The sequence below is a fragment of the Nesoenas mayeri genome (assembly GCF_963082525.1).
Source record: "Nesoenas mayeri genome assembly, chromosome: 1".
NCBI classification, from domain to species: Eukaryota; Metazoa; Chordata; class Aves; order Columbiformes; family Columbidae; genus Nesoenas; species Nesoenas mayeri.
In genome coordinates, this window is record NC_137541.1 from 74,493,089 (window position 1) to 74,503,324 (window position 10,236).

The window sequence follows — 10,236 nt, forward strand, 5'->3', positions numbered from 1 at the left end:
CCAGTTGGATCACGTTTATAGAGAGTCTATTTTTTTCCCTTAACTGCTTGCATAGCCCCTTTTCTCTTTTGTGGTGCAAGCCAGAATTCCTGGAAGCAGGTTTTACTGCCTGTGGGATCTCGAAGGCCACCTTCTCCACGGACATTTCCCTCTTCAACTGGCTGACTGCCACGCCACGAGTTATAATTTATTCAGTGGATGCATTACTGATTCTCTGTGTATGTTTTTTGTCTAGACTGAGGAAGGGCAAAAAGTCATTCTGCCTAAATCTTCTTGGGAGCTCTCAGAGAGAAGCATCCTCTCACAAATACAAGATCTAGTGACTGCTGGCATTAACAGATTTGCACAAGATTTTTAAGGATATCAACTCTTCAAAAGATAATACAATATCAAAAGAGGAGTTCGGGGATATATGTAACTGACATTTTCAGACGCTGACTGAAGAACAAGTAAGAATACTACATTAGTTTGCCTTGTTAATTCAAGTATACAACTGGGTAAATTGGCTACGGCTAGAGACGTGTTTGCATACTGTCGTGTACAGGCAAGTCATTTAAAACTTTGGATGGAGTGAAAATGTTTTAAAACTATCATTCCATGAACATTTGTTGCTACATTTGTGGGAGATAATTTTTTCCTTATCTCTGAGTATGGTTATGAACTATAATAATCCCAGGCTTTCTAAAGCAAAGTCACGGAGACGCTATTGCTAATAGCGAAGGTGTGAATTTAGAGCGCAGTAGTTCTCTTTCGCTAGTTCTTTTATCTATACATTTGCAATTTTAAAAATTTCTTTCTTCAGTTTTAAGCTAATCCACTTCCAGTTGATGGGGAAAACGCCTTCTCAGCATGGTATAAAAAGTACTTCCATGGGGAGCTAATGCAAATTCCTTTTTCTCAGTAGCTATTTTGTCCTGCCCTCCCTGGACAAAGAAAGGGGCAAGCATTTGACATTTCCTGGCCACCTCTCAGCTACTTTTCTGGGTTAAAGATTCCCCCAGATTAGTGTGAGCAGAGTTTATGTAACCTTGAATTTAGCTCGAGTGACTGAAGTCATGACATGAATCTGGCAGTACAAACCATTTGATTAGCCCAGTGCTAATCTCAAGGGAACCTGAGAGGCCAGTCTTTCATAACATTCTGCTTCTGCTGAACTTAAAATGAAAAGAGACATTTTTTTAGCTTTGTTAATGCTGGTTCAATGTGATTTTTTCAAAACCAGTGACTAGGTGAATAATAAAACAGAGGGAACCTTGACTGAAAGATTTCAGATTTTACTTAATGGCATCCTAACCTTCATGCTCATGGTTGCAGCAATGCCGTTTGGCAGCCAATTGAAGGACAAGACACAGAGCCTCCAAACTTGAATGCCTATCTGCAATGCAGAAAATTATTTTGGTACTTCATAGAATGGTTTGTACTGGAAGGGACCTTAAAGATCATCTAATTCCAGCCCCCATGCCATGAGCAGGGACACCATCCACTTTGCCCATTCATATACATCCTCTGATCTCTTGACCCTGTACTTCCCACTAGCATTTTTGACAATAAATTGCAGACAGGAGTGGGGTCTGCTTGTGATTACAGTAAAGAGACTGTACAGTCTGCCATGTTATTGGGCACTGCTATGCATGTGTAAAGTTGCAGACAAAAGCACTAAAAAAAAAAATCCACTTCCTCCTTGAAAATAACAGAAAAAAAACCCCAAACAGCCTGTGTTCTCTATTCCTAGTAGCCGCAATTCTGGTGAAAGCAAAGTGAAAATGTGCTGATACCCCTTCCTCATCCCTGTGAACTGCTGAGCAGAAATGCCAAGGTGAGCTTGTGGTTGAGGAGAACACACACCTTCCTGAGCTGTGAAAAATCTCTTTGTTTATTTCATTTTTGTTTTTGTAGCAGTAAGGCAAACATATCCAGCTGAAGAGTCCTCCAGACTAGATCCTGTCTGTGCTCAGTGAGAAGCAAAGGGACACAGGAGCTATTTTATACTTAAAGGAGCCTCAGACAAGTGAAGAAAAAAAATCTTGATAGAAACTGTCATCCGTAACAGCAAGGAGAAGCAGGTCTGAGGAGCCTCATTTATATAAGCAGCAGCCTCTGTGTGAGTGAGACTCAAGCCCTCTTCTCCAGAGATATTTTGATTTTGACAGGCCTCTCAAAGATATGCCTACGTATATCTATATGAAGATGCCCCAGGAGAGCCTTCCAATCTGGGCACAGGGTTTGCCATTGCTAATCCAAACCCCTGCCGTTCAGGCTGTTGTTGCTGCTCAGGGTTGGTACAGAAGCGTTACTAATAGTCATAGTCTGGAGGACTTCACAGAAAATGTCTTCTTTTATTCTTCTCTGGATGATGGCCACTTACTGTTTGCTATTAGCAAGGCTCAGCTGGAATCTGTATCGAGCAGTGGATGAAGAATTTCTTCCTGAAGTTTGTCTTGTTGGTCTTCTGAATTTCTGAAACTGTGACCTTTTTCATAAAAGGCTAAGGATGGTAAACACGGTGCAAGCAAGGTGCTCATTAATATCTTGCTGACTGATATTCCCCTTTTTATCACAGGCACTTTTCTCCTCTCTGCTTGAACTCCCTTGACTTGCTTGAACTATCTGCAATCCCCAAAATGACTAAACTTCATTGGGTGTTGAAATAGTTTCTAACTATAACTAACCCAGCTCATCAGGGTATTGTTCTATTTAATTGAAGTTTGTAATACACTTTGAGATTTCTGTATGAAGTGTGAAGTATAATCACAAGCACAAAATAGAATTGTTTATGATTCATAATGTGGTAGCAGCCAGGCCAATGGGGGAAAGTTGAAAGGAAATTCAAAATGTATCCTTTGCCCTTTGAAGTTTGACTGCAACTTGGCACATGCATCAAAGAGGTGACTAGTTTCCTTCAGGGTTTAAGTCTCTGCCGAAAAAGATCAAATCAAAAGCAATCTGAGGTTCCCAATTAGATTTATATTAAAAATCAATAATGAAGACCCTAAAAAGGCATACTGATGACTCTTGAAATAGTCACAAAATGAGTGCAGCTCATTTAAGGGCACGCTGTGATAATCCTTGCTTTGATTAGTAGCTTATATCATGAGTACTCCCATTTAATTCAGTGCAGCTTCTTACTGAATAAAGTGCCATTCAGCAGGAAATCAGCCCTTACAATTCCATACGTAGCTCAGAGTGTGGGCTGCCTGCCCTGTGTAGGGCCAAGCAGACACATGGTCTTCCACAGGCAGCAGAAGCAAGGGTATCAACTAGGTCTTCTGTAGGCTGGCTGCATTGTACAGGTACCATTCCTGGCCATATATTGTAACTGTATGTCATTCTAAAGGCTGTAAAGGTTTCCTGCTATGATTTTCATGCTGATTCATTTCTGCTCTCAAGGTGAAATAATTTGTTGATGCAAATACAACAACTGAGGAACCTTAATGGCCTCCTGAGATGGTGGTATAACTTAGGTGCACATGATAGCGTGAGAAATTTGCCTCAATGGTACTTAGCCAGGATACTGGTGCACCATGTATTTGATTTACATCTCATGTTAAAGTGTTATTCTTCTATACTGCAGCTCAATCACTGTGTCTAATCACAGGGTTTAGTAGTTTAAACAGCATACTAAGGGCCCAATTCAATTAAAAAATGTCCTGCAGAAATCCTTCTTTCATTGTTTTCCCAGCCTTGTGTAGGCTTCTGCAGAGAAGCTGTGATTTTTCTTTTTCTTTAATAAGATGGGCCCTAGGAATCCTCTATTCCAAGTCATCCTGTCTCTTTGATAAGTTTTGTCATACCCATAGTACATAAGGAGATTATGTTTAAAAAACCTCTAACATTTACAAAAGTAATCTTTTGCTTCTTCATTAGTCTGAAAAATCTTTGGAACACATCGGATGTGAGCATTGGTGGATCATTGAAGTACTAAGACATTTCAAAGAGATTCAGCTCTAAGCTTGTGACGATGCCATCAAACACTCCCAGTGCATCCACTGCAACTTCTACCAAGCCAGCTGCCCATGCAGTGTAGGATCCATGTGTGTCTTCTCAGCCTGAATGTTCCAGGACATCATCTTCTCTAGTAGGGCAGAAGAGCATAAATGTGGTCAGCTTATTAATTTTCTGGATTTTCTCTTTTGCACATAGGCTGAAAACAATAGCTGTGGAACTCCATGCAGGTATTTCTATTAATTGTCCATGAAATCAGGCACAACCACCATTCAAATGAGGTAATTTGGAGAACTGTTACAATAACAAAAATTGGGGCAGATAGTAACTTCACTGAAGTCAAAGGATATATGTCAATTCATACCAATAGCATTCTCTGCTGTTACCTCACACACATCCATTAGAGCTGTATAACAAATACAATTCCCATGTTTAAGAACAATTGGCTTTCTGAGAACAGCCTAAATCACAAAAGCTCAAAAGTTGCAATAGCAGCATAAAAAAAATATAGACAGCGTACCTGTGGTCATCTGCCAAAGCTAGGCAGGATTGGCAATTGCAGTTTTCCAACAGCAGTCTCCTGGCCTGTCCAAAAAAAATCTGGAAGCCTAGTCTGTTTTCTTGTGGATGCCAAATTGCAGCTGTTAATGCCTGATAGCGTAACTGTTAAGCTTGTCATACAGGCCAGTGGTCTGAGAGAGGTAAGGGAAGTGGGTTAGGAATGCAGTAGCTTTGCTTCACTTTTGCATCCATACCTATACCTCATGTCAATAATACACTTTGGTCCCCTATACTGCCATGCTGGCCTCTTACACTGGTGGTAGACTTCACAGAAAGGTGGGGAAATCATTGCAGGCTGAAAAATTATATTTCCCCCTTGTGGATCTGCACCTACCTGTTTCATGTTCTTTGGCTACAAAATAAAACATTTAGGATTATTCAGTGCCTGGGTTGGGTTTTCTGACTACTTATGCATGGATACGTTTTGCTACTGAAAAAGAAATAACAGATTGAGCAAATTAAAGATGCAAGCAACTTGTCAGGGCTGGTAAATCTAAACACTGGCCCATTGCTAGTTCAGTTATTGCATTAACTATGGGTTCTTTCTTGAAAAGGCCAAATAATTAGTTACATGCAACCTTCGTGCTTTGATCTAGTTCCCAGAGAAGGCAGTGGAAGATTCCTCATTATTGTCAGTGAATGCTAGATTGGGCAGTATAAGACAATAGGAAGGGAACTTAAGCCTCACCAAACTTATGGCTGTTGCAAACACCCCAGCCAGCACAGACACCAACCAGGATAAACGTTCCGGCAACATTCATTGCATGGAAATGTATGTGAGGTCTCAGCAAGTCTGCACCAGTGAGATCCTCAAGAGAGCGCTGGGAAGTCTCACTAAATATGAGATTATATGTTGGATGTAGAAGCATAAATACTACTTGCGCACATATTATACAGTGTTAGGCTGAGGCTTTGTTTCCAGCTCACCCACCAGTACTGCTAAGGCAGCAATCAAAAAGACACCAAGTACGAGGATTCTCCCATGTAATTCCTTTTGTGGCTCTGCACAGGATCACTGCAGAACTGAGTCCTCCCAGTAACAAACCAGAACAATGTTGTTTCATAATTCAGTGACTTTGCACTGTTTGGTGTTTGGTATAAGATTGTACTACATTGCTTTTTTTGAACACAGTATCTGTTATCTAATAAGAAACACTTCAGAGAAACTAAAAATTATTTACAGATTAAGCCAAATTAAGAAAAAATGGTCTAGGCCTACTAAATGTATAGTATAATTTTGACACTAAGAGTGTTCTCACGTTTTTACCTACTGTTGTGCAGACACAATTCAAATCAAGCTTAGAAGTGTCTCAAGTGGTACAGTAACCTCAAGTCTGGAAGACTTGATTTGTCATCTGGTGGTTTGTGAAGGTGTACTTCCTGTGAATGTAAAATGAAAATGACATGTTATCAGTCCCCCGAAACCCTGTAAAATGTGAACTGCCACCCCATAAGTACAGGCATATGCATATGCCTGCATATAGCAAGATCTGCATAACACACGTATGCAGCAGTCACCACAACTGATGGCCTGTCACCATAACCCTGCTAAAGCCTACGAACAGAGGACGACAACTGGCTATTTTTAAGAACGACAAAACTAATACTCTTTATTTGCATTTCAGATATAGCAGAGAAGTTAAATTTAAATTTAAGTGAAGAGGTAATTAACCAAATAACTAAATACATTTTAAAGAAAAAATGAGAGATTTGCATACTATGACTTCCTTCACAGTTGTATCTTGTTAAAACCATGGGAAAGCTCATTGCTACATAGGGTATTATACAGAAGCCATAAAAGCCCGTAGGTACAAAGCTTATAAAAATAAAAATGACAATTTTTTTCAGTTTCTGCTGTACTGACAAGATATTTCATGGTCTGTTTCTATAGTCACTTTATACAGGGTCTTTCCTGTATTCTCTTCTTTAATCTCATGATACTAATTGCCTGGTTTTCATTTGATATGTCATTCAGTTGGAGGACTTAACTCCTTGGGATCATACACTGTGTATCCAGGTCATGTGGTAAATTGGCAAAATTTACTAAAATTTGGATAATAACTCCAAATAAAAAACCACAGGAGCTGACAGTTTGAGAGTTTTTGTTGAACCAGCACAGGTTAGGGATGACCTGCTGGAAAGCAGCACTTCAGAGAAGGACTTGGGAGTTCTGGTTGACAACAGGCTGACCATGATCCAGCAATGTGCCCTTGTGGCCAAGAAGGCCAAGAGTATCCTGGGGTCCATGAGGAAGAGTGTGACCAGCAGGTCAAGTGAGGTTATCGTCTCCCTCTACTCTGCCCTGATGTGGCTGCATCTGGAGTACTGCATCCAGTTCTGGGCTCTCCAGTTTAAGGACAAGGAACAACTGGAGGGGGTCGACAATCATTAGGGAACTAGAGCACCTTTCTTATGAAGAGAGACAGAGAGCTAGATCTGTTCAGCCCAGAGAAGAGAAGGCTGAGAGGGAAGCTTATCAATGTTTATTAATACCTCAAGGGTGGGTGTCAAGAGGATGGGACCAGACTCTTTGCAAGTGGTGCCCAATGATAGCATGAGGGGCAACAGGCAAGGATTGAAGCATGGAAGGTTCCATCTGAATATGAGAAGAAACTTCTTTACTCTGAAGGTGCCAGAGCACTGGAACAGGCTGCCCAGAGAGGTTGTGGAGTCTCCTTCTCTGGAGACATTCAAAACCCGCCTGGACAAATTCCTGTGCAATATACTCTAGGTGAACCTGCTTTAGCAGGTGGGTTGGACTGGATGACCTCCAGAGGTCCCTTCCAGCTCTAACCATTCTGTGATTCTGTGAAAAACAAGTTAGAAATAAAAAGTACGTGGAATGTGTCTTAGGATGGCCTCAACTAGAGCTCTTCTCAGCAAGCTGCGCCTCTGCTCCACACCCAGCACTGTAAGAAACGCCCAGAGGTAGCTCTCACTCACGCTGCTCTTAATGGGCACCAAAAACATCTGGTAGCCAGGACTGGTCAGCACACATCTTGCCCTTGCAGCTCTCCCTGCCACATGCACCAGCTCCCCAAGCTACAATGAAGCTACAATGAAGAGGTAAAAGGGTCCCAGCAAGATGGCAACACGGGGGCTGCTCCTCTCCTCCCAAAGTGCCACTCTAGGACAGTAAAAGATCAGAAGAGACACAGAAATCTGGCTTTTGTGGCCTAGAAAGGAAGGCATCGGTAACAGCATCCCAGTCAAGTTCTGTAGTAGGAACAGTGCCAAATTCCAAATCTGCTCATTCAGCAAGCCTGCTACATTTTTAGGCTGTTTCTGACTGTGCCTAATTAGCTTAGATATGGTTAGTAGCAGCATTTTATAGAGAAATGACATTACCAAACTGTTTTCAGATGTAGGACGAACAGATTGCTACCAAGGTATGAAGAGAGCATCATTAGGAATTATCAAGTATTCACTACCAGTAGGGAGAATAAGGTAAAACTATTAAGTTTTGCATCAAAAAACTTAATTATTTTACATAAGGCTTCCTTTATATACAAATTTGATGCTGTAAAACTCAATCCTAGTATTCTGGAGTGAATAAAGCAGTAATTTCTAAGCTCTTATGTAGTCGTCTTAAATATTTTTTATTTATTCTATTCAGAAAAAAATAATGAAGGTCTCAGTCCATGCTCTGAGCATCTTTATGTAATGTAATATTCAGAGTGAAATTTCCTCATCGACTGCTCAGTCCTTTCCACCTAATAAGTGTACAGATACACATTAAAAGGAATTAAAAAAAAAAAATAAAATCTTTTTTTTCTTTTTAATTTTCTTCTTTGGCTGGAAGGCACAAATCATTCTCTTTCTCAAAAGTCTGAGAGAATCAATGCCCTAGGACTTCATGGAAGTATCCAGGCTCTTCAGCTTGCAGTCACTGTAAAGTGTCCTTTCCCTCCTTTCAGCTCACAAGGGTACTCTGGGTTGGAAACAGCATTATTCTTGTACCCCCTCATTCCTCAGCTACACGGACTGAAGGAGGAATACTCCAAGAGCAAAGAAAGAAGGCGCAGTTGCCCACCAGGCCACTGCTGATTCAAGCGGGTGCAGCACAGCCTTGTGTCCATGTCGCAGATGTATAAAGCCAACTGTGCATTTTCTTCCCAGGGAGATGCCGGTAGAGACACCGGTGACACATGCAACCAATGCAAACGGGGCACCATCATCTTCCCCAACCACAATAATAAATACCAGGAGAGTGTAGGGGAAAGCCGAGATGGAACTATATTTTAAGAAAATAGTGGGGCAGACTAGAGCCTACAGGTGGATTGAGGCTTGCTGATATTTACCAAAGTCTCTTACTCATCACTCTTGGGTTAAAGCTTTCTACAGGTGGAATTAATTCTGCCTTGATTAATAGTTCTGCAGTTCACCTGTGTCCAAGGTACCTCCACGTTTAACAAGTTTAGCCAGGCTAAAACAACAGGCCATAACATATCCCAAGGAAAATTAACCCTAGGCTCCAGCTGGAACCACAGAAAAGTTCAAAAGCTGGTTACAAGGTATTTTATGTACTGGGAAATGTGTACAGTAGGTTTTGTTTTTTCTTTAATACTGTACTGTTCCCATAGTTGTCTTATGCAGTCACTTTTAAGAAAAATCTCACTCTGAAAAATTAACGCAGCTGAGAATTAAAAATTACTGAAAGAGAAGTTGAAACAAGGACAAGAATAATACATGTGAAAACACTCAGATCTGAGCAGAAGTAACACTGACTTCAAAATCAGTTTGAAATAATAAAAAAGTTGGGGCTTTGACAGTGATTAAGTAAACATACCATCTGCACTTCCCAAGAATATCAAAATGTTATAGGTTAAAAGAATCTTGTGTAAACAGTGTCTTGCGATAATTTGTAAACAAGTATTCAGCAGCCAGTCACAGATTAAGGCAGCATTACAGTTCAACACCTTTTTGTGCATTATAGTTGTGCCCAGTTTTGTTCGTGCTGCTGTTAGTAAATGTGACTCTTTCTCATCCAAGTTTGTGACCTGAGTCCTGAACCGCAAACCACACTGTTATTCAGCACAATGCTGAGAATTCAGCCCCAGATCTTGCACTGCTGGAGACCAATGAAGTAAACTTTTAAATACTATGATGAAAGTCATACTGGACCATTAAATATTGCAGATTTCAGATAAGGAAGTCACATTTAGCAATTAGCAGTCAGAAAATTACAGTAGTCTAATAAGAGCTTCCTGGCTGAAAATTTTCTGAAAAATTGTACTGAACCAAAACACATAAACTCATCCTGGCCCCTCTTTGTGACTTCAGCTCTGGCCATTACTCACCATAATCTTTCTTAACATGTGATTATCCTTCCTTGAGGTCTGAAGTCTTAGCGGGGCCCTGAATAGATAAAAGAGAGAAAAACCTTAGTCCCTATACAAAGTTTAAATGCATAACTTTCATCAATGCATGGGAAGGGAACAGAAGTGGACCTTCTAGTAGGTGTCCCTTCAGGCAGTGCTACAGCTGCAGGATCCTGTGACCCTCCAGCTGGTGTGGTCTCTCCTAAATGTGGAGCAGGCTCAAGCAATCCACACTTGAGAGTCTCTGTTTCTCATTTCACTTTCTGCTCTTCTGTGTGCAGCATAATTTTGTACTACGGAAAGGATACATATCTTCTGCAAATATTTCAGTACCTTGTATCTCCTCAAATACACACCTGTGTATTCTGGATATCAGCGATTCTTCATCTAGATTCATCACAGGTTTGATTTT

The 10,236-nt window shown here is 40.7% G+C and overlaps 1 protein-coding gene across 1 annotated transcript in view; it reads left to right on the forward strand.

The window, feature by feature from the left end:
* The window catches only part of EFCAB6 (EF-hand calcium binding domain 6), a gene marked incomplete at both ends in the record, with an annotated part of 105,122 nt that extends 95,469 nt beyond the window's left edge, over positions 1 to 9,653 (forward strand). Inside the window, 5 exon segments of the mRNA XM_080342524.1 lie at positions 1,897 to 1,954; positions 6,200 to 6,281; positions 8,623 to 8,632; positions 9,496 to 9,590; positions 9,594 to 9,653. Coding sequence (XP_080198650.1) covers positions 1,897 to 1,954; positions 6,200 to 6,281; positions 8,623 to 8,632; positions 9,496 to 9,590; positions 9,594 to 9,653 — 305 coding nt within the window.
* Positions 9,654 to 10,236: the final 583 nt, after the last annotated feature.